This window comes from Arvicanthis niloticus, chromosome 8 (assembly GCF_011762505.2).
Source record: "Arvicanthis niloticus isolate mArvNil1 chromosome 8, mArvNil1.pat.X, whole genome shotgun sequence".
NCBI lineage: Eukaryota > Metazoa > Chordata > Mammalia > Rodentia > Muridae > Arvicanthis > Arvicanthis niloticus.
The window spans coordinates 20,163,307-20,187,355 of record NC_047665.1 but is presented as its reverse complement, the minus strand read 5'-3'; the positions used below and the strand labels follow the sequence as shown (position 1 = coordinate 20,187,355).

The 24,049-nt window shown below is 48.4% G+C and overlaps 1 protein-coding gene across 2 annotated transcripts in view; it reads right to left on the bottom strand.

The window, feature by feature from the left end:
- Positions 1–2,817: 2,817 nt before the first annotated feature.
- The window catches only part of Gfod1 (Gfo/Idh/MocA-like oxidoreductase domain containing 1), a 103,172-nt gene continuing 81,940 nt past the window's right edge, over positions 2,818–24,049 (bottom strand). For both annotated transcript variants that reach the window (XM_034511061.2, XM_076939118.1), the window contains exon 2: positions 2,818–9,214. In XM_034511061.2, coding sequence (XP_034366952.1) covers positions 8,295–9,214 — 920 coding nt within the window. In that variant the 3' untranslated portion in view covers positions 2,818–8,294. The remainder of the gene's footprint in view (positions 9,215–24,049) is intronic.

Genomic DNA, 24,049 nt, shown 5'->3' with positions numbered 1-24,049 from the left:
CCCATTGATGGCCAAGAAACAAATCAATCAGTATCAGCTTTGAAGCTGTGAATCGGCAGCTAATGGGCGTCACATAACCAAATGTGTTTTTCCACCAAAGCATTAGCACAGTAAAGGGTTGTTTTGTTTTGTTTGTTTTGTTTTGTTTTCAAGACCAGTAAAGGGTTTTGAATGTGCCATCACTAAAACTCAATTCAAAACCAAATACAAGGTGGTTTTGGGAGCACTTGCCCATGTAGTATCTTGTAACTTTACTGCCTTGGTTCTGAGCATACAACACATGCAGTTTACACAGCACATGTTGTCATGCTACACGCTACCAGAGGATGCTGCCCGAGACACCTCAGCTTGGAGTCCAGGTTGCTTGGTGTTGGGAACTGCGTCATTTTCACTGGGCAAACGTTTCTGCTCTTATAGAAAGAGAGACTTTAATGTCTCCTGCCATCACTCTTCAGTGTGTAAATATCAAATTAGTGTATCTTTGGGTTGTATTATAATACAATTCTTGATTGTAAAAACTGCTGTTTGAGTTGCTGACTGGAGTTTTGTAAAAACATCATGAAATTGGAGCTGGACATTACAGACTGAAGTAAGTCTAACTGCATTAACATTGCATTGACATTGAATTTGGTATTTTAAAACATTTGTTACATGTGTGTGTGTGTGTGTGTGCGCGCGCGCGCGCCATGCGTGCATATGGAGGTCAGAGGACAACCTTTGAAAGCTGGCTTTCTCCTCCTTCCAGCCATGATTCCTCAGGGATCAAACTCAGATTGTCAGGCTTAGCAGTAAGCACCTTTACCCACCAAGCTGTCTCGCCCACCCAGGGTTGGTATAAATAACCCAGAGATGATTTAACATTTATGAGAGGGTAGTGTGGGTTCTGTGGTACATAGCACCATTTTAAGGAGAGGGCCTGAGCACCCATGGACTTGGGCGTATGTACAGACGGTGGACCAAATCCCCCTTGGATACTAAGAAACAACTGTAATTGCCTGAGAAAGCCTCCCTTGAGTTATTTAACCTCCTATTTTCACAGATGGCTGAAGGGAACAAGTGTGGGTTGATCTGTATGTAATTAAGAGATAAAGGTATTTCTGTAATTAGTATACCATTTGAGAGGAAGCCCAAGCAACCAGGTCAGATTCTGTGGCGTTTATCTTGCAGACCTGTGGTTGAGCCTCAGTCATCGCTGAAGTCACCCCTCAGGAATTTACCCAGCAGATGCAGACTGGAAGATAAGAGTCAAAGGAAGCCTGGACTTGAACAAGCAGGCAAAGGCATCTGAAGGGCTTTAACTGGCACCGATTTCTTAGAGCAGTTTTTAGTTCTATCAAGCTGCAAAGCTGTGTGTGTTTGTGACTTGGCGCTGACCCTGAGGAAGGATGTGTCCTTTTGTCTCATCTAGATCTCTTGATCAGTCTTCCAAGGGATCGGAGACAGAGTCTGGGAGCCCCAGGCAAAGAGACCTTTCCCACTCAGGGAAAGAACAAGGCAGATAAGGCTCAGTAAGTGGGTCCTTACTGCTTACATTAAAACGATGGTATTTTTCCCGTCTTAATAAGATTTCTACATACTTTGTATACATGTAATTCTCCATAAAATATGTCAGTCATTTCATTTCTCAAATGGAGCCAACCAGACTTGTCATGATAGGTACTAAAATACATGAGATTTAAAACAAAAGAAAAGGTTAATCCCAGCACTTGAGAGGCAGAGGCAAGTAAATCTACTTGGTTGCATAAAGAGTTTCAGGACAGGTAGGGCTATGTAGAGACCCTGCCTCAAAAAAAAGTGTGTTTGGGGGGTGGAACTAGAAGGTGGGTGTGTTTACAGGGTTGAGGTGGGTTGACAGACAGACATGAGAGGATACATGGAGTTCCCATGACCCATGAGGAGCCTAGATGGCATGCTGTAAGTCTGGCCATTGCATTGGGCAATAGTCTGGAACCTGGAAGCCATCCCAATCTATGATTCCACAAGACACAGAACAGGTTGAGCATGCCTTGTCCGCACCTGGCCCCGTGTATTTCAGATTCTAGAGCATGCTTCACTTGCTGGTTTGGGGACTTGGGAACACGTGAACAATGGTTGAGCATCTCCAATCTGAAAATCCAAAGTCCATGTGCTGTAAAGTCCATTATGTTGACACTCACTCAAAGGCTTTCAGATTTTGGAGATTTGGGGTTTCAGATTTTTCCAGCCTATATGATTCTGGTTTATGAAGCAAGGAATGATCTGAACTTGGGAACAGTCAGCACCACACAGAAAGGCCACAACGTGAGAACGAATAAGCAGCTCCTAGCTCAAAGAGGTTTGTAAGTGCTCGGGTTTGTGACTTGCAGTCAGCCTCGGTTCCCAGGATAGTCTTCTGGGAGAAGTGAAGATGCTGGGCTCCTGTCTCAACAAACATCCCCTCCCCCCACACCCCCTAATGTGGGCGGGTGGTTCTTTACTTATCTGCATTGCTCTGATTAGCACTGGTGAGGTTCAGTTCCTGCCAGGCTTTGTGTTTTAGCAGTGTTTGAGAGTGGCCATTTTGGACAGTGCTCAACCTAACTGTAAATTTGCATGCCATGGAGTCTCTCTATATCCTTATCCACAAGCCTTACCTAGGTTCTCTTCCCTCTATTTCAACATTTTCAGAATGGTTTGAGACAGATCTCTTGAGTCCACAGTCAGTGATTCCCACCTGTTTAGCTTCATGGATACTGACAAAGCCTCATCCCAAACCCCTCTGTCTGCCTCAGAGCCCCAAAACTGGGCAGCCCCCAAATCAAGAGCACCTGGGGTTAGAAAGACAAGACCAGACTGGAATCATCTCTTCTTTGAAGATTTTATTTGCCACTTTCACCCTTTCTCCCACCAACGCCCAACCCATCAAAGCCATTCATGGACATCGGAAGTGATGTCGGAGCAGCCCAGGCAGGTGGTTGAACATGTCTACCCTGGCCCAGAGCATCACACAGGCAGCAGTGTGGCATCATCCACTCAGGAGCCTGGGACTGCAGATCCCGAGGGAGGGCAAGCCACCTCCGGCTCCACAGCGATTTGCCTTGAGAACACCAAGCACAGCTGCAGCCACTGTCCTTTATCTTTTACATTTCTTTTTTTTGTTTAATAATAGAAAACAAAAAGTAAAACCTTCTATAATTTATAAGCTATTTTTTTGCTATCTACATTATATATAAAATATAGACTCTGTTTTACTTTATAACACACATCTTTTCCCTTTGATAAATAACTTTAAAATATCTAGTATACATGCCTTGACTTTTTATATATATAAGTTTGGTTTTATACATATACATACATATATACCCATGTTTGTAAAACAATAAATATACACTAGACAATGACAACCAAACCAATGCAATTTTGGTTTTAAAAAAGGAAATGAAAACAAATGACAGACTATAAAAGCACCAGGCAGCAAACAAAGCCATAATTGCTAGAAAGTTCTCCCTCCCCTAAACCAGGGACAGGGCAGAATAAAGGAGCAGATCAGGTCATAGGCTTTGCTTCTTCACCTGGGATGTCACATAGCACTACAAATAAGCCACTGCATTTCTTAGAAGCTATGGGGCTCATTGAACAGCCTAGCCCTTGTGGTGGCTGCAGAGGACAGCAGAGAGCTGGACATGGCACAGGAGACAACAGTGACGGGTAACTCCACGGCCATGATGGTTTCCCGGCTCTACTGGCCCAGGCAAGGTTTGATCGCTGCACTAAGCGTCAAGCATTTCAACTAGAAGGTTCTTTTTATCACTCTGTTCTCTGCTGGTGTAAACAAGGGGCTGCAGCAGATTTGAGAGTATTCAGTAGTGCAACGTGTCAGTACCCTGGAAGAGAGCCAGAGACTTCAGTGGCTCTCTCAAGGGCTCCAGCAGATAAGGACCCTGATGCAGGGGAGAAGAGGCCAGTTGGGTCTGCTAGCTTCCTTTTTTACATTAATGCAGTCACTCAGACTGATAAACTCTGAGGAGACCACTGACTTCTCTTGGAGAAGCCCAGGAGGGCTCAACATCGCGGCAAAGGAGTTCTAGAAGCCCCGGCTAAACGCAGAGCATCACCCACCCACTGGATGCCGACCATAATGAGCCAGGAGAACAATACAAGTGCTGGAGATGACTCTGGAGCCATACTGCAGACTCTTGACACCTCCCTTCTTCCTCCCTTGCCAAATAGGATTGCCAAACAGGTGCTAAGTTCTCCAGTGTCACCATCCTATCCTGCAAGCTCTGGGGTTTTGGTGGGTGGAGCAAGAGTCACGGGCTAGTCAGACTGAAGCTTCACATCCATCAGCAGAACAACAGCCAATAGTAGAGGGCCTCACGTCCTCCTCAGGGTGAACACTTGACTCTATGTTCCCTAGTCTCCAGAGATGCATAACTAGAGATAACCCTTTTGTTATAGTCACAAGGTTTTCTGAATACTTTCAAGACCTAATTGAGCCTGGAGGTGTGCCTGAGTGATAGAGAGCTTGCCTAGCATGCACAAAGCCCAGGGTTCTACCCCTAACACAGAACACATTTGTAAAATACGGTTTCCCCGTCACAGCTCAGTGAATACTGTCGGGTGTGGTGCAGGTCTGAGCTCATCAATGAGGCAGCTTAATGGCCTTGGGTGAGCCTCCCCTCCCTGTGTGGTAGCCCCGAAGGTACAATACATCAGTCAGTTACAAAAGATGGGCTCCCCAACCCTGGATCTAAAGAAGTGGGTGGCAGTGGCCATTGCGTTCCTCCCTGGGGTGTTTGATAGATGACACCCTGAAGTCCTTTCATGTGCAGTCAGGTCAACTTTCTCCCCAGGGCAATCATCAACAGATCCGATTTTCTCCAGCATCCACTGGAAAAAGAGACCAGATGAGAAACTTAATTCATAACCCACAGGTCGAGTTCAGTAGCTAGTCAGTGAACTAGACAAAGTAAGAAAGACGTTAATGGTACAATGCACAGCTAAACCCCAAAGTCTGCACCCCTTCCTGGGAAAAGATGTCTCCCTATGCTACACTTAGGCCCCACCACTAAGTCCAAGGCCATCTATGATAGCCTTACTTAGAAAGTCCCCAGGGCCAAGGGCTGCTGAGTCACTTACAATTAAACATCAACATGGGAAAGTCATCTTAAAAGCAGCCAAGTGACATTTCCATTTGGGAAGGGGAAGACACACTACTACTTTCTGCAGCTGTGACTGCCAGCCTGCTGGCATCCTGCTCAACTGGGGGCATTGTGGATCTCAGGCCACTCCTTCTGGTGGCTCCTTGAGGTGGGAGCACACCCCCTACAGGGCTCCATGAGGAATGCTTTACAGGTAGTGGTGTGTGCACTCATTGTGTGACTTTGGGCATGTCACATCTTTGCATATACATAGAGGGATGAGACCGTACCCAATGCTATTTTTATAGATGATGACAGGATATGTCTTCAATACTCTGCATTTCAGTGGGTGAGCCAGATGACACTGTACCTTGAATGCTGACAAGACCTGACACGGAGATGTACTGCCAGGGAAACTAAGATGCTTTGAAGGAACCCCATGATGCAACTTTACCACTGAGAAGAAGTCTTAGAGGAGCTGACAGTGACCACAGAGGAGTCCTAGACTCCAGACTTTGCAGATAAACCCAGGGCACTACCAAACACTTGTGTGTATATATGTGTGTTTATGTGTATATACTACATACATACATATGTACATACACACATGTATGTATGTATGTATGTATGTATGTATGTATGTATGTATGTATACCTGTTTTAAAATCTCTAGGAACCCAGGCTTTTTGTAGAGGCCATCAGCAATATTTATAAAATGCTAGGAGCAAGCAAGGCAAGGAGAAACTGAATGGCAAGGCTCCCAACAGCCTCTGTAGGCTGGGTTATTGCCAGGACTTGGATCCAAGTTATTTTGCAGAATGTTGAGAGCTTGGGATCTCAGCCCCAGACATGCTGCAGCCAATCAAGAGTGTGTACATGGAAAGGCAAGCGCCGAAGGAGCGCTAAAGAAGCTCCTCGCCCCATGTGCCGCCATCTTTACATCCAGAGAGCTGCTTCGGCTCCCTCCCTCCTGCCGGTGCCTCTGCCACGTGCATGCCAGCCAATAGACTCTCGGCACACTTACGGCTCGCTCATGCTTCTTCCAAAAAATACATATTCTTTCTACACCCTCTAGCCTCTAATGGGAGGTTTTTGTTTTTTGTTTTTTTTTTTTTTTTTTGACCCTGCATGTTTATCACAGAGCTCAGAAGCCTCTAGAAGGAAAGCTCTCAAATATCCTGAGGAGAGTAGAGAAACAAAAAAATGTAACCCCAAGCATATCTACTCAGGTAAATGACTTGGAAAGATGAACTTTATAGAGCCATCCACCATGCCCCCCCCCCCATTTCATCCTTAACCACAGCTTTTCAGAGTAGCTGGGGACAGGGCAGAATTACTGCCTCAGAGAGCAATTTAGGAGAGCAGGGACCCCAAAAAGTCTATGATGAGGTTGTGTGCAGAGTGCTGTTTTGATTTGATAACTGCAAACCTGGAACGTTCTTCATGAGGGGTGACAACCAATCAAAACCATGGAAGGTTTCAGCTGACTGACTTTACCACATTGTATGATGGTGGTGGGGTCCTCAAAAGGCAACACCCGCCTCTTCATGCTAGAAAATGACCATGATTCTGCTGGTGTGTGGCCTCCAATACGACTGTCTCTGTGAATTACCAGGGCCCCAGGGAGGAACACTGACTGGACTCAGGCCGACTACTTAGAGTGACAAGTGTTGTGGATTGCCCTGGATTGCCCTGGTCTTGCACGGGCTTATTGGGGTTGGAGATTTACCACAACAGACTAGTCTATATATCCAGCCTCAAAACTGCCACATGCCTGGTGAAGGTTCACAAAGCCAGCCAAGAAAAATACAACACCCCCATTTTCAAAATGTATATGACTTGACCTTTCTTTCAAGACTAGACTCGAATGTCTTAGTGATACTTGTGGATAGCACACATCTGCAAAGGTGTGTCTATCTATGTGACAATAGGCTTTGTCCCTGCCTATTTATAAGCTAGTACTTGGCAATCTCTACTTTCAAATGGAGGGTAAAAAGACTAGGCAACCAGGAGGGGAAGAAAAAGATAAGGTTTTCCCCCCCAACTTGAACCTTCTCCACCTATGCACAGACTCTCCAGGCTCTAAATCCCTATTTTAGAAACACTGAGAAGTATGTTCCCTGTTGGCTTTTTGTTTTAATACCTATGCAGAAGTTTCCAGCTGTCAAAATCCTGAGAGCCAAGGCCAAAGGGAAGGGAAAGAGACTCTATGGGGTGAAGCTACAGGCTTCCTGTTTAAGCCTACGAAGCTCAGAGTCCTAAATGTCTTTCTTCAGCTTGGCAGTTGGAGCTTACAGCAGCTCTGGGGCTGGCCTCGTGTTCCCTTCTTTTGGGGCGCTCATATTGCTACACCCAGGGTTGCAGGCGCCCCCACCCAGGCAGGCAGCTACAGTCAAGTCCATGCCTCCTAGAGACCCTCTTGGCAGGACTACTTGATCACAACTCACACTGGTTCCCACCCCCCCTCCCCCCCCAGTGCTGAAGGAGGGCTCTGATGTAGCTCAATGTAGCTTGTCATCTAGGTCAGCTCAGAGGTACAGCTTACCACACCTCGTTTGCCATCCATTACACTATACCACACTAACAGCAACAAGCCAGATAGCTGTCTTCATGTTTCCTAGAAGACAGAGCAACCTAGGGAGCTGTGCACTTTCCCTTCAGATCCTTACAGCAAAACACACAGTGGCTTCCCGGAATTACAACTTTCTCAAAAGCCCCACCACCTCCTCTACCTCCCTCCACAAAAAAAAAAAAAAAAAAAAAACCAAAAACAACAACCATGTAGGCATTTGAAGTGTCCTCTCCTGCCAGTGGGGGGCGCTGACAGAGAGCCTAGCTCTGGCTGAGCTCCATCTGATATGTAGCCTTGGCTTGCAAAGAAGGCCAAGGTCTGTGGATGGATGAGGTAGGGCAGGGGACAGCCCCTCCTTGCTTCTCACAGTAATGGACTGCAAAGGTGCTAGTTAAACTTTCTTCCTCTCATCATATACCCAATTAGGATGGCACGCCCTTCTGAATATGACATCGGCCCACCACCACCTTAGACTTGGACCCTCTACTTGGGATGGGGACCGCCTTCCGTGCTGTGCATTCATGCTGCCCCTTCCATAATCCCCACCCACGGCCACCGTTCCACAGTGCATTTCCCCTCAACTGGCCCCACGCAGCAGGTCGAGTCCACCTGGTCCCAGTGTGCTAACAGTAAAGGGACATCCTGCTTCTGCGCATGGCCTCACTGATCAGGTAGGCGGGGCTCAGCTCTGGCTCCTCGGTCATGATAGCAATGTTCTGCCACTCTCCAGTCTGGCTGGACCTCTTGATGGTGTCTACCACGCAAAGAGCGTACAGGCAGTCGTCGAAGGTGGCAGCCATGGTAAGAGGCCGTCCGTCCCACGTGCGCCGGTCATCTTGATCCTGGAAGGCCTGGCGCACTGCCTGCATCATCTTCATAGTGCCCCGCAGGTAGGGCGAGGGGATGTCGCTGAATGCCTTCTCAGGCAGCAGGGAGTTGCTCACGGAGGTAGTGTCCTGAAGCAGCAGCTCCTGCTCGAGGGCACTATTGCGCTGTCCATAGAGGTCAGTACCCACTGCCAGGAGTCGCCCAGCGGAGCCCACCACGGTCACGTCCTGCTTGAACTCTCCAGGCACGTTGAAGTTCAGGGTAACGGTGCAGCACACTCCACCCTCCAGCACCATCTGGAAGGTGCAGAAGTCATCGCTGGTGATCTGACGGATGCCCTTGATGTGGTCCGTCTGCTTGACAAAGGTCTTGAGTAGCCCGTGGACCTTGACAGCCTTCTGGCCCGTGAGGAAGGTGAGCAAGTCGATGATGTAGGTGCCCACGGAGTGCAGGCCGCCGCCACCCATCAGGTCATCGCAGCTCCAGTTGTATTTCTTGCCCAGCAGACTACCGCTATGCACCTGCACCTCGCACACCAGCAGCTCACCCACGTAGCCCTCCTCAATCAGCTGTTTCATGCGTACAAAGGCTGGCAGGAAGCGCAGCACGTTGCCCATGATGCTCATGAGCTTGGGGTAGTAGTGGGCAGCTGACATCATGCGGAAGGCGTCCAGCGGCGTGGCGGTGCGGTCACAGATGACATTCTTGCCGATCCCTGGGGAGAGCAACAACAGTAGATCAGTGCCCTGTGTGGAGGGAGCGCTAGGGGGCGCTGCGGCCACCGAGGGAGTACCACGCTAGAGGAGCCCTCTCAATTCTCCCATTGGACAAGCTAGCCAAACAGAAGTCCCTGTTGCAAACTGCAGAAAAGAAACACAACAGATACCCACGATCTTCCATACACACACACCTAGTTGCAGCCCTCAGTGACAGTCTTAAGTATACAGAGTGCCTGAATCCGCTTGCCAGTTCTAAAAGATGGCGGTTTGGTTGTCCCGTCTCAAGACTACACTTGCCTTTGTAACTTCTAGAACCCAGGTAAGGATGGAGGCTCTGGCAGAGGGATGAAGTAATGATGGTTTGTACCACCAGGTGCCATGTACCGGTATACACAGTGCTCTGACAACAGGTCCAAAGACAGATAACTCATATAAACAGATAATCCCTACAAGGATGGGTGACAAATACAGCCAGCATCTGCATTACACCTGTGGACTATGGGCCCTGGCTACACACTGTGCTATACCCTACCTCGGAAGCCTCCGAACAAACCATCTAACAACCAACTCTTCTGTTGTACTTTTACTGGACATGTAAATGGCCCTTTTTGAATTTTTTTTTCTCACGCAATAACTATGAAAGAAAACCAATCCACTTCGCCACATCCACCCCAAATGAGCAGTGAAAGGTGAGCTTCGATAGCTCAGCAGATGAAAAGATTCTGGTGAGCGGTCTGGGAAATGGAGGGAGAGTGCGCACAGAATAGTACCACATCCTGAAGTCTGCAGATAGAGCCTTGTGGATGGTGTCTCTTCCTTCGGGGTTCTGATGCACGCTGTGGTTCGAGCCCCCGGTTCTTATTCCTCAAGGGTTAAGGACACCACTAGAGATAAGGCTGTTCCGGACTCACCTTGTTCAGTCTCAGGAGACAGACTATGTCTTCTCTCTAAAGAAAGGATAGGAGAGCCTCTGCTGCCATCCCATATCCCCGTGGCAGTGTACCACATGAGGTGTGGTAGAGCCTTATGCCCATAGCCAGAGTGTCCTACACATATGGATACCCAGTCCCACTGCTCTGCCTACAGCCTGTGACTGTCATACTTTACAGATGGGCTTGGGTGGCAGCCCTTGTATGCTCTATCCTTGAATACTATAGGCAACCTCTAGACATCAAAGAAAAAACGTGCAACACAAACGGCTCCTGCCCCCAGGGTGCTTTGTACATATTATTTAACACACACACACACACACAAAAAAAACAAACCTGGGAACTGTGTAGAGGGCCAAGAACGGGTATGAAAACTGGAGTGTAACCTTCAAACAGAACAGTGAGCAGTCCAGACACAGAGGCAGGTGAATCTCTGAGTTCAAGGCCACACTCGACTACAGGGTGGGTTTCAGGACACCCAAGGCTACACAAAGAAATCCTGTCTGGAAATAAAACCAAACTAACAGTGAGTCATGACGGGAGATGGCACCCACAAAGACCACTCAATGAGAAGCAAGATGACTAGGATGCAGCAGTACATGTATATAGGCTATGACTTCATCTCTCCTTAAAGAGACAGAAACATGCTGGAAGAGAGACATCATCATTGACAGTAGTTAACTCTTAACTATGGTCATTCTGGTTGGGTCTGGTCTTTCTCTTCTGTAGTGCTGGAGCCTGAATGAGTGAGTGCCTGACAATCTTAATGGGTCCTCTCTCGCTGACCTAAAGTACCCCCAAAACTTTATATGTTCTTCATAGCATGCTATGATCAAAAAGAAAGAGGAAGCAATGCTAGGTTGTTTTAGTGGTTTTATTTTATAAACTTGAAGGTGACAGGGAGACCTTAGATGGCTCTACTTGGGGTGATGGGAAAGACTCTTATCTCTTGGTCCTTGTGCCCACAAGAGCTGGTGACAGCACTGCTGAATTTGAACTCTGTAGGTTTCAGAGGCTCCGGCTGTGTGGATGTTCCTCCTGCTCCGGCTGTGAGAAGCTCTTTGCATGTGATACTGGCGGGTAAAATGCAAGGGCTTGTCTCACTCTAGGCATGACCTCTGCCAGCGACACACTGCCCTAGCTCCCTTCCTTCTTCTTTCTTGAGGTAGGGTTTGGCTAAGTTACCCAGGCAGAATTTTAAGGCCCACTGAGTGGAAAACTGGCATCCTCCTGCCCCAACTTCCCTAGTAGCAGCAATAAGAGACCCGACACCACTAGAGATAAGGCTGCTCCGGACTCACCTTGTTCAGTCTCAGGAGACAGACTATGTCTTCTCTCTAAAGAAAGGATAGGAGAGCCTCTGCAGCCATCCCATATCCCCGTGGCAGTGTACCACATGAGGTGTGGTAGAGCATCTTCGTAGGAAAGATACCTTTCCTCAAAGGCAGAGGACCCGAGCTTTGGGACTGCCAACAATCTCCCAGAACATTCCCACTGCGGCCAACTCAGCAAAGGCCCTTGGAACAACACATGGGTTCCGTTCTGCACACACAGTAAGGGCAAAGCAGACGAGACGCAAACAAAGTGTCTGAGAAAAAGCATTTGTGTTTTTGCAAGCCCCAAACATTTCCTGAGCACTGAGAGCGCTCCATCAGAGTCCTCGGCTTTTAACAGCAGTAGGAACAGGCAGGCATTCTGTGCATCCGCTGCAGCTATGACAGATACCAGCCACCCTGCCACAGGAGCCATCATGGTCCAGCTCCAAATTCAGTTGGCTCACTGAGGGACAGGTCCCTGTGCCCAGAAATGAATGTCTTGGGACACGGCCACACTGGCCATGTGGTCCTGTGTGACTGAGAGTGGATGGTAGAGGACACATGGAACTGTGTCAGGTCATCCAGGGAAGGCTTCCTAGTTGTGTTCTGCATGGAACCAGACCTTAGGCTAGACATGAGACCTCTACAGCTAAACTAACTGCATTTTTAGGACCAAGACTCCCATCAACAAAGTGAGAGCTCCCTGGTTATTAAGGAGAAAGATGGAACCTTCTTACCTATGCATGGAGCTGAGGCTAGGAGACAACAAGAGGCGGGCAGGGAAGCTAGTGGAGGATACACATACTTTAGCTGTGGGGAAAGAGCTCGAGGCCCTCCTGAGGTCTCCCATGGGAAGTGGAAATGAGGTTGTTTTCCAGCCCACTGAGTGTGTTTTCTGTCACTGGGCTAAATGCCCACAGCCCTCACAAGGAGTTAATACTACAGAGGGAAGCTGTTTCCAACTATGAGATACTAAAGCAATCGTGTAAGCAGCTGCTTCCCTCATTTCCTCCAAGCTCAGGGTCTCTCGAGTTGTGACTAAGTCCCAGCCCAGGTCTTGACTTCCACGAGACCAGAACTTCTGTGGGCTGATTCTCCATGCAAATATTGCTTCTGCATCCTGGGAATCTAGGTGAGAAGTTTCCCATGGACACACTGAGGAAAGACACCCACTCTCTGCTCCCCCATGAAGCAGGCAGAAGGTGGCAGCCACCCAGCAGCCAGGGCCATCCCCGGCAGAATCAGCCAGGATCTTCAAAGCATCCTTCCCTGCCAGCGTATTTCCAACTATACACTCCCTTATCTGATCTGGGTGGAATCTTCAAGACTGATGCCGGGTTCCCACACTTCCTCCTGATCATTCCACTTGTGCTGACAGTCCCTTATCCTCTGGAAGCTCTGGGCAGCTGTCCCAGCAGAGTGGCAAAACTCCCAAAAGACATTCCATCAGATAGGGTCCCCTTTGTCTGAGTTTAAAGAGAAGCCCTTTCTGCAGGTAACTCCTTACCCTAACTTACACCCTGGCCCTTCATCTTTTCCGCAGGTGACTCCTTTAAAAGTCTAACCCTCCAATGCTCCCAGACTCTGGGACCAACAAGATGCATGGAGCTCCCAATCCAATTAGTAGAGGAAACCAACCAGGCTATGAGTGCTTACAGGATGCAGAGATGCAAACAATACAATATAGCACAAAAGTGGAGCTGCCCAGCTTCTTTGGGCAAGTGAGAAAGCTTTGCTTAAGAGGTAACATTTTAGTTGGGTTCTGAAGCATGTGTAGGAGTTTGCCTATTCAACATTCAGTTGCTTTCCATTTAGAAACTGATCAAAAACAAAGGTACTTACTTGAGATCCGGAACCCACCAATGCTGGATGGTTTACAAAATATTCTAAGTATATTGTGAAGTGCGATTTTCTGAATTAGGCTCATTAGATTCCTAAAAGAACCTATCATTCAAAAAAAATTTAAGCTGTGAGTCTAAAGAGATGGTTCAGTGGTTAAGAAAAATGTACTTCTCTTCCAGAGGACTTGAGTTTGGCTCCCAGCACCCTCATCATGAGGCTCACAACAGCCTCTAACTCCAGTCAACCTGATAACGCTGGCTGCCATATACACAGATATGCCCCAGCCATCAGGGTGGCGAACAGGGCACTGGGGGACCACCTGGGAGTGAATGAGGGGACAAGGGACATGAAGAATGGACAGCAAGTCAAGAAATCTGATCAAGCTGTCAAATTTTAATTGTTCCCACACAAGTTATATACTCATAGAAGCAGGATATGGGGTAGGGAGTGACGTAGGGTGCTTTGTTTCTGGGGAGCACAGGTGTTCTCAGGGGGGAGTGTCCTCAAGAACAGGATGTTGGCTGGGTAAAAGGTTCAGCAGAAGGAACCGAGCAGAACAGGCTGCTAGGTACCTGTCCATAAGATCTATAGTTATTTGCTCTTAACTAAGCTAGTACTTTCCCACAGAGGCCAAGACTTTGTGCCAGTAAGCACGTATATCTGACAAAGCAGTTAATGTTTAAGCAAGGTCGCTCCCAACACAGATACATACAATTTTTGTTGTTCGTTTGTTTGTTTGTGACAGGGTCTTACTACGTAGCTCTGGCTGGCCTCAAACTCACAAAGCTTCTGCTTTCCTGAGTTCAGGGGACTAAAGGTGTGCATCACCACACCCAGCTCTAATTTCTAAAATAAGATCGTTTTGTTCTGTTTTTTAAAGATCTTGAAGTAAAGGAAACATAGGACTGATAGGCAGAGTCCTGGCTACAGCAGATGAAACCATCCTCTCCGGAACATTTAGCCAGCTCCACTCACAACAGCTCGCCATTTAGGCTAGGCTAGCCCTGACTCTGTTCATTCTTTCTCCCTTCTCTCAATTCTTCCCTACCCCTGGTTCACTCCCCCAAGCCCCCATCCACACTTTGACCCCTGCTCCACTCCCCAAAGCCTTAACACACACACACACACACACACACACACACACACACACACACACACACACACGAGAAGCACTGTCATCGGCATGGATGGCTCATCCCATCCCACTGCGCCCTTCCTCCATACAAACTCCACTGAAGAGATGAACCTGTCTTCAATTGCCAGAGCATCCTGACAGACACAATGTGCTTCCTGAGTTCAGGGGACTAAAGGCATATATCACCACACCCAGCTCTATTATTTAAAATAAGTCTTAAGCAGAACCAGATCTTGAAGTGAAGAAAACATAGGACTGATAGTCAGACTTATCTGATCACGGTGTGTGTGTGTGTGTGTATGTATGTATGTATGTGTGTTTGTATGTGTATGTGTGTTTGTGTGTATGTGTGTGTATGTATATGTGTGTGTATGTATGTTTGTGTGTGTGTGCATGTATATGTGTGTGTATGTGTGTGTGTATGTATATGTGTGCTTGTGTGTGTGTGTGTGTGTGTGTGTGTGTGTCATGACACTGCTAGGGACTGGAGAGATGACTGAGTGATTAAGAGCACATACCATTCTTGCAAAGGACCCAAATTCTGTCCCCAGCACTTACGTGGGTCAGTCTATGACTGCCTATAGCTAACTCCATGGGCTCTTTCTGCCTCTAGCCTCTGCAGGGACCAGTGTTCACATGCACACACCCACCTCACCTCCAGCACACAGAATTTAAAATATTTCTAAACTGGCAATGATAGCCATGTGTTAAGTAAGTACTTTCTGCCAGAGAAGGTTTAATGCTTTACGTGCACACTCTACTGTTCAGCCTGTAGCAATCCTGGGAAGCAGACTCTAATAGAGATATGGAAAGTAGGCCTTTAGGAGGCTAAGCACCTTGCTTTCCTCACCAGTTATATCTGGGACTTCCAACTGGACCCCATCTGGTTTTATGCGCTGTCTCTGAGAACCCTAGCTTCGGGCTAGTGTGGTGGCTCCTCACGTGTGCACCCTGCTACATGTTCCCCATTATTGGTTACTGGTTACTGGGGCCTACGCACACAGGCAGCGTCTGCAGCTTGCAGCCCCAAAGGAGGCTGGGAAAAGAGCAGGCAACTGTACTGAGTGAGCATTGGAAATCAGGACAGAGGGGGCTGGGGAGCCTCACGCACAGCTGGGTAGCATTTCAAGTCTCAGAGCAACTTGATTAAGTTTCCACCCTACTTCTGAACTTGAGATGGAAGTGGGTCAGGGTGACCCATATTCAGCTCCTTTGTCACAGCCCCGGCTGCCGTCACTGGGCCAGGAAAGAGGGTCACTCACCACTAATGAGAGGCAACGATCATGGCCGACAGCGACAGAACCTGAAATTGAACTTGGAAAAGTAGCCATGCAGACACTGGACTCACCCCAAGTCCAGTGTGTGTGTGCCCCACCATCTCCTTTACAGACTGTCCCCACAGAGGCAGGATAGGAAGTGACAAAACATTAGATGGGGACATGGGAAGGGCAAGGGTCCCTCTCTGACACAATTCACCAAGGTGACCTACACACAAAGAATATTTCTTATGCAGAAATACTGTTGAATAAGAAGGTTAAAATAGCAATAAACCAGGCTCAAGGTCTAAATGGATGTAACCTGAGGAAGGGCCTCATGCCTTACAGGCAAGATTAACATGTTTACAGTGGAGGTGTCATAGCCTCCTGTATCCCTGTGATCCAGAGTTTAACCTTATTATAAGTCAGGTGCCCCTCAGGAACCTCTCTGTGAGCTTGTTTAAACTCTTTAGCAACCTCTGGAAGATCCTAACCAGAAACTCCTTAAATCCCACACCTAACTGTTGAGAGGAGAATGAAGTGAGGCTCCTTCCAGAAGCCCACACCTGGACATAGTGCCTGTATCCCATAATGCCTTTCTACTAACTCTGCTTCTTAGATTTGCTTAAACATGTCTCCTAATAAACTCCAGCTGTGTTTCTTACTGGCTCATCCTGAAATTCTTTTCCTTCAGCAAAGCCAAGGACCTGGGTTTACCCAAGCTGAGGTCTCTTGACTCCTCAGGTCCCGCTGGCTGCAGCACGGAGCCGTGTCTTCAAGCCCATCAACGCCATGACCCTAGTCTGTGGCCCCAGTTCCTTTTTGCACAGGAGCCCTATGAGAAATTTCCTATGCTGTTTCGGGAGCATTACTATTACAGAATGAACAACAAGAATCACACCCCAAATACCATACATCTCCGTGAGGCTACAGTAACGGGGAAGATGTGTTCTTGGGAAGTTGCCAGTGAGCTCCTCCCAGCCTGGACATTCCCAAATGTTTTGTTTTTAGATGTGAAATGCACCCCTCACACACACCTTCTCATAGGATCACAGTGTTTGCACGGAAAGTTATGGAACTTTTGGTAAGTAGGGCCTAGCTGGAGGAAGTGGGTCACGGAAGGCCTGGAGAGTCCACTTCCGGTCCCACCTGCATGCTTCCTGCTGCCTGTGTCTTTCCTTTCTTCATGGACCGAATCTAGACCTCTGAGAAGTTGCTTCTATCATGGACTTGGTCACAGTGAGGAGAAGCAACTATACACAGAAATGAGAAGAGTTTCTGCTTTTGGTCTAGGGGAGGTGAAAGAGATGTGTGACGTCAGCAGGCGTGTCTGCCAGAGCTAAAGTGCTGAGCTAATGGCCAGAGCTCCAGGTAGGTGGATCTGGGGCAGCCTTTTCATGCCATCAGGTTGTTTACATGGACTAGAAAGGAAAGGAAGGAAGATGGAGGAGGGAAACAGCCAGGACTGTGAACACTTAGCAGTTGAGTCTTGCTAAATGAATACCCATTGGCCTCAGTTGTCACGAGTGGGGCCAGAAAGTGGTGTGACTTGGGGAACCAATCCAGAGCCAGAGTGAGGTCTAGCTGTTCTAGATGTGTGTCCAAACCCTGAAAATTCTCAACCTGAGACTGAAGGAGTAAGATTGCTTTCTCTGGCCTACCCGTCCCAACGCATGGAGCCTGTGCATGCATGTGGTACGACCCCATATCTCTGCCACCACCCTAGAGGAAGTCACATAGCCTGGGAGCCAAATTACAGGTTAATCGTTCTCTCTCCCTATAAGGACATGTCCAGCAAGCTCCCTGAAATTCCCCTTCATGCAAATGAAGCATTCCCAGCTCCTCAGCCCCAGCCAATGGCATACACTACCCATGAAAACCCCTACCCACTCCCCAAGGTTTATATAGCCCTTGTTCCCCCCAATAAATGAGAGCTGTTTCACTGAAACCATCTCTGGAGAATGCTATTTCTCCTGCACTGACTCCGGCAGTGATCCTGTGTGACCCACGACCCCAGCTAAGGTTCTTCCCTTCCAGCACAGTGCGTAATGGTGCCTGGGTTCCCTGAGGGCAGAAGCAGACACACTGCTGGCAGTTGTGATTCTGGGGAGGAACCACTCTTTAGTCTTGACCACCATTCCTGGAGATCCACCAACTAGATCCTGGGAGTAGAGAAAAGAAAGAGCTATAGTAGCCATAATTTCCTCACAGTAGTCACTTTAGGTGGTGGAGGGTGGAGCAAAAGGCAGAATGCTGGACCATTAGTCCATAAGAATCACTGAAAAGAAATCCAAATGGGATTCTCAGATCAGACAATTCCATTTCCTAGCTCCCTTTCAAGATGGTGGCTTACAACAGCAATTAGCCCAGCTATAGAAGAATACAGAAATGTACATTTGTTTTTTACTCCATAAATGGAGTGTCACTTCTCATCACACGTCTCCCAAGGCCCTCACACAGCGACAGTCTTTAACCCAGCTTTACTACCTGCTGCTTGAAGCCAATGTTTTCAAGAGAAACGCTCTCTTCTCTGTGGGTAAGAAAGACCAGAGATGTTAAATTAGTCAACATCTCAAAAAAAGGGAGACAAGGGGTATACCACAGTGGTGGAGCAGTTCTCAGCATGGACAGGGCCTTTGCTTCATCCACAGGATGGAAACAAAAACAATAAGAAAGAAGAGGAAAGAAGAGAAGAAAATGTAACCCTAGCACTGAAGAGGCAGGATCTTCACAAGTCAGAAGCCAGCCTGGGCTACAGAGTTGAGACCCCCATCTCACAAAGTGAACAAAGAGGAGGAGGAAGAGGTAGATGGGGAGGAAGGTGGGGAGGAGGAAGAAGAGGAGGAGGAGAAGGAAAAGAAGGAGGAGGAGGAAGAGGAGGCAGAGGAAGTGAAAGAAGAGGAGGATGAGGAGGATGAGGATGAGGAAGAGGAAGGGGAGGCAACCTCTAAGGATTATACTTCAGAGAAGGGACCTGAAGATATTTACTCCAAAGGTGTTTTGTTTTTGTCATTGTTTTAAGAACAAGACATGTTACACAGCTTAAATTTCTGGCCTCTCTTGAAAAGTAGAAAGATCCAGAAACACTGATTGTCTTCCTCCAGAGCCTCCAGCGTGATCTGGCAGATGGTGTGTGCCTCGTTGGTTCTGCAGTCCCCGCCATGCCCCGCATGGACTCCTCTCATTACTGTACGGCTCAGCACGATGCTCCTTTGTGAGCTCTTGTTTCCCTAGGTCAGAAGTTCAAGTAGCATCACCGGGTCCCTGATAGGAGCTCACAGAGCCATTCTGGGGAGTAGTCTGCCTCCAAACACACTGAGCCCTTAGCCAAATTCAGTCCCTTCTGGTGGTGGAACTGTTTCCCTGTCGCATGCATGCCATCACCTACCTGCCAAACACAGATTCTGGAGGCTAAATCCTCCTCCCGCTGCTGGCCATCTGACTCCCTCCAGTAACACTTGCTAGAGAGACGGTCTGCCTAGGGTGAGCTCCAGTTAGATCAGATACTTCCACCCACAGTCTCCTTTTTGCCCTGATCTAGTTAAGGGAGTGCTGCCGAGGGGCAAAGTCTTAGGGCACTGCCTACCAGTGACTCCCTCCCAGCAGTCAGCTTGAGCATCGCCTGCCTGCCGGGAGCTCCAGAAAGCTGCTCTGAGGAGATCAGAGGAGGCAGGGAACGTTCAGTATCTCCCAACACAGTGCCCCTCCCCGTGTCTGCACGCCACCTTGCCAACTCCAGGTCTTTCAGCCGTTGTTGCTCCCTTAGATAGACTCGGTGAAGTACTCCAGGGTTTTAAAAAGAACCTATTATTAACCTATTATTAGTCTCCTTGTTACCAAGGTGACTGTGTCTCCCCAGAGCAGGAACAGGTGTTGGGTGGGGCAGGAAAGAGCAGTAGGAAGGAACAGGGGACTCAAACTGCTCTGTGCCCACAAAGCGCCACTCCAGTGCCATGTGGCCCGCATATGACAAAATGGGGAAGCTAAGACTTTGCAATTTACAACTGACTAAGACCAGCAACAACTGACTAAGACCAGCAATCCATACCGAGTACATGTTGTGTGGCAGGGTTCTGATCTCCAGACCCCATGCCTCCCATTAAAAAAAAAAGTCTTTATTCGCATTGGTCAGTTATTGAGGGGTGTGCACACACTGTGGCACACTCACGGAGGTCGGGGGATAATAGGCGTTGGCGCTGTTCTACTTCGTGAGTTAACTTGTGTTTATCAGGGTTGGTGGCAGACATCTTTATGTATTGAGCCATTTCAGGCTAGACAGTGGCTACGTGGGAAAGGCCTGTACAGAATGCCTGAGCCTCTAAGGTTCCCAAAGCATTCAGAAAGAAGTCCCCCAGCCCTGCAAGCTCATACTGATGCATGGTTAAGGGGCCATAAAGATAGCAGAGCCTGATGTCTGAAGAGCAGAGGCGGGAAAGAAAGGACAGAGGTTGCCCGCAGGCAACAGGGCTGTTGCATGCCACTCCCTCTCTCTCTCCTCCTCCCCCCTCTCTTGAGGTCATCTGTCTGATTACTTCATATCTGAGGCAATATACCAGCCAGATCAACTGAAAGATTACCACCAAGAAGGAGGGTGACTGCAGAAACTGGTCAGAGTGGTCACCGTGGTCCCCAACCAAACACAAATACTCCAAAGGCTCTGCCCTCCACAAGCCGGCACTAGCCATCTTGGCCAAAGGTGCTGTGTGACTTTGGACTTGCCCGAGGTTTTACCTCAAGACAAGAAAACATCCTGGGGTCATGCTCATGACACCCAGGGCCCCAAGACTCATGGTACTGCAGGCCCTTGCAGGGATCGGAGCACCTCTGGGTGGCCAAATCCTACCCAAGGAAGCAAAGAAGAACCATCCTTCCTCCTTCCCAGTTGGGCAGACAGGTGGCAGACGGGGAAGACAGCAGCTGGCTCACAACCTCCAACCAAAAGAGCAGTGTAACTAGGAAACAGCCACGATCCCATCCCATAGCCTCAGGCAAACCAGAGCCGGCTGGGGTGGGGGGGTGGGGGGGATAATTATCAACAAGCCATTTCCTAGAGCACCTTCACCTACAAGGTCGCCACAGTGCTGCCCAATCAGTGAGCAGGACTAGCCTGTGGTAACCCAAAGGCTGTGTGTGCGTGTTTGGAGATCCAGCAAGAGTCATTTGGGGAGTCTGCCCAGCCCTTCTATCTTGTTGGTGTGTTGGCATGTACCCCCCACCTAAGGGTCTTCTTAAGGGGCACAGTTTCTATTTGTTAGGTCTCGCAGGCTGTCCAGATATCCAGGAATGAGCTCATTCTGGACTGGAGAAGGATTTCTGCTGGTTAGCATTCCTCGGGAACTTGTGAAACAGTCAGTTCCCTTACCTCTGACGGAAGGGACATACTGCACTCCAGTTAACTTATACTTGTGGCACTTATCAGCATTATCGAAGCCCAGGCTGCCCTGGTCAAAGGCCACTGTAGCATCCTTGCTATAAAGCTACGCTTCCTCCTTTTAATCTATGTGTCTTATCCACTCTACACTATCTTCTTGCTGTGTCTCTTGCTCTGTCTGTCTGTCTGTCTGTCTGTCTCTTTCTCCCCTCCCTCCCTTGCTCTCCCGCTACACCATGCTGACCGTGGGTGGTGGGCAGTCATAACAACACCTAATTTGCAGGCTGTGGTGGCAGAGATGCTAAGAAAGGCTTGGCTGTTCCATGCGAGCATCACTTCAGGCCACAAAGTCTGTCCATACTGGCAGGGGTCCCTGGAGCATCGGGGACTGTCATTCTAGCGATCTGTTTCCCTGTCTCCTATAAATGACTTGTAAAAGAATGAAAATTTCCCAAAAGTCCCAGTCAGCTAAGATCAGCTCTCTGGTCTCTGTGTGGGCCACTGAAATGCTCCTCGAAGACCACAAGTTTCCCAGCTCTCTAGACTCCTGAGATAGAACTGGACAGAGGAAGCCCTGTGTACCTGTTAAGAACCCGACACACAGCAGACTAACTGGATAGAGAAGAGTGGGGGGCCACGGGATACAGATTTGGTTTGTAAAGGCTGCAAGCCCAGACACTCCATACAGAGGAGCAAACCTTGGTTCCTGCTAAAGTTAAAGTCACTGCAGCTACTGTGAGTTCAGAATGGGAGTAGCTGACCTGAGTCCGAAAGCAAGGATAACCAGGCCTGCTAAGGTCAGTAACGGATGCAAATAAAAACTGCATGAGTCGGCTCCAACTGCAGGAATTCAAAACACGTCATTGGCTGAGCGCTAAGTGTGTGACAAAGCAATGGGAGGAGGGAGAGACAGGTCTGTAAATCCAAAGAGGTCCCAGGCCGGCCCTGGTGCAGAAGCAGTAACCGGGAGGCCAGCAAGCTCCCTAAGAGGGCGAAGACGGTGAAGTGAGCCACGTGGTACCAATGCCAAGTTCACTCTATGCCGTGCATAGCCCAGGCAGAGACTTTGAAAGCAATACTGTCTGTCTGGAGTGGCCACTGAGAGGCTAGGCTACACAAATATAGGGCAAAGGTTGCCCATTAGCAGCTTCTAGTAAATAAAGAGGGCTTGGCTAGCTACGAGAGGCTGTCGATTAAAAATTCCCTGGCCAAATTACAAAACTCAGTTTTGGTTGCTGCTCACGGTTTAATTTGTTTTGAGAGGGGAAGAAGGTGTTTCATATAACTCAGGCTGGCCTTGAACTCCCTGTGTAGGATCCTCCTGCCTCCACCTCCCAAGGGCTGGGATTATAAGCACACACCGACAAACTGTTTTTTGTTTTTGTTTTTTGTTGTTTTGGGTTTTTTTTTTTTTACTGTTCTGGAATTGGAGGTCATGCTACAGGCTACTCTACAGACTTGGGCCGCATCTCCAGCCTGCGGCTGATGTCTTGATAGGTGTGTGCCTCCATCCTCATGGTAATAATTATTTCCTGTCACTAGAACTCAGCACCTTAAAAACTGAGGGTGAGGAATGAATGCTGAGAGCGTGTTTACAAAGCACTTGACTCTAAAATCCCCCAGCAGCCCAGAAGCTAGCTAATGTCTCCTCTCCTGTAGCCCTTTCTCTTAAAGGGACAGCACTTAGTTTTCCACCAGAGGTGAAGGTTTGGGTAAGCCCAGTCATCCAAAGCTAAGGCACTGCTCACTGGGGATGGGAGATGGATAGCACGGCCCTCCTCACTGGCTAGAGAAATGCCTGCTTGGTTGTTTTCTTTGCAAACATTTGCAAGCAAGGCAAACTGTTTTTAGTGTGGTGTAAGACGTCCCTAACAGCTGATGTGCCTGGGTTTACATGGCTACCGCAACTTCCTTTAGAACTAGAACAGCCTGTGGCCTTCATGATGGTGTCAGGTGGAGAGGACCCTACCTGCAGATTGAGGAAGTGGGGTAGGAATATACTTTTAAAACAGTGTGTGTGTGTGTGTGTGTGTGTGTGTGTGTGTGTGTGTGTACACATGCATGCATGCCATAGCACACACATGAAAGTCAGAAGACACTTTCAGGGTTGGTTCTAGATATGGAACTTGGCTCCTCATGCTTGGTGGCAGCCACCCTGCTGGCTCTGGAATACCATCTGTTTTGTTTTGTTTTGAGATGGTCTTTTTACATAGTCCTGGCTGTCTTGGAACTCACTATGTAGACTAAACTGGCCTAGAACTCAAAAGATCTACCTGCTTCTGCCTCTGGAGTGCTGGGAGTAAAGGCATACCCTACCATGCCTGGCCTGGCCTGACATTTTAATACTTTTCCATCCCTGTGATATTGTGAGCCCCTTAAAAAGAAGCCAGGATGGAGAAAGAGACCGGCTCCATCCCTGGGAATGGAGTCACAACAGGGCTGTGTACTGGTGTCTCCCCTGTATCCAACCCTGCCTCCATGGAAGGACTCACTGGTCTAAGGCTCTGTAGGGACACAGTCCTGGGAGGAGGCTGGCTGGGGATGCTGGAAAATGAGTCTCTCATCAGACTCGCCAAGGGCTTGGGCAAAGCCTGTGGGAACATGGCTCCTGTCTTAAACCAACAGATGTCCCCAAGGATTTGCTAGATACAGACAGTAAGGTGAAGAAGCACTGGCTTGGTTCGATCTGATCCCCAGGTGGGGAGGGTTTCCCCCACTCACCTTCCTCTCACTAACCCCTCCTGCCCCCACATCTCTTGATCACACCATTGAGGAACTGACCTGGACTTCCTAGGTTGGTGTGGGTTCACGGGTTCTTTGATCTATGAGAAATGACCAAATCACCAAACAATGCAGTTATAGGATCTTATCCCCATCTGAGTGTCACAGGACTGTATTATAACATTTGTAGAGAAATGCAATATTCAGTGTGTACTGAACTCCATGAGAGTGACTGGCATCAGAAGGCCACTGTTCCAGCAC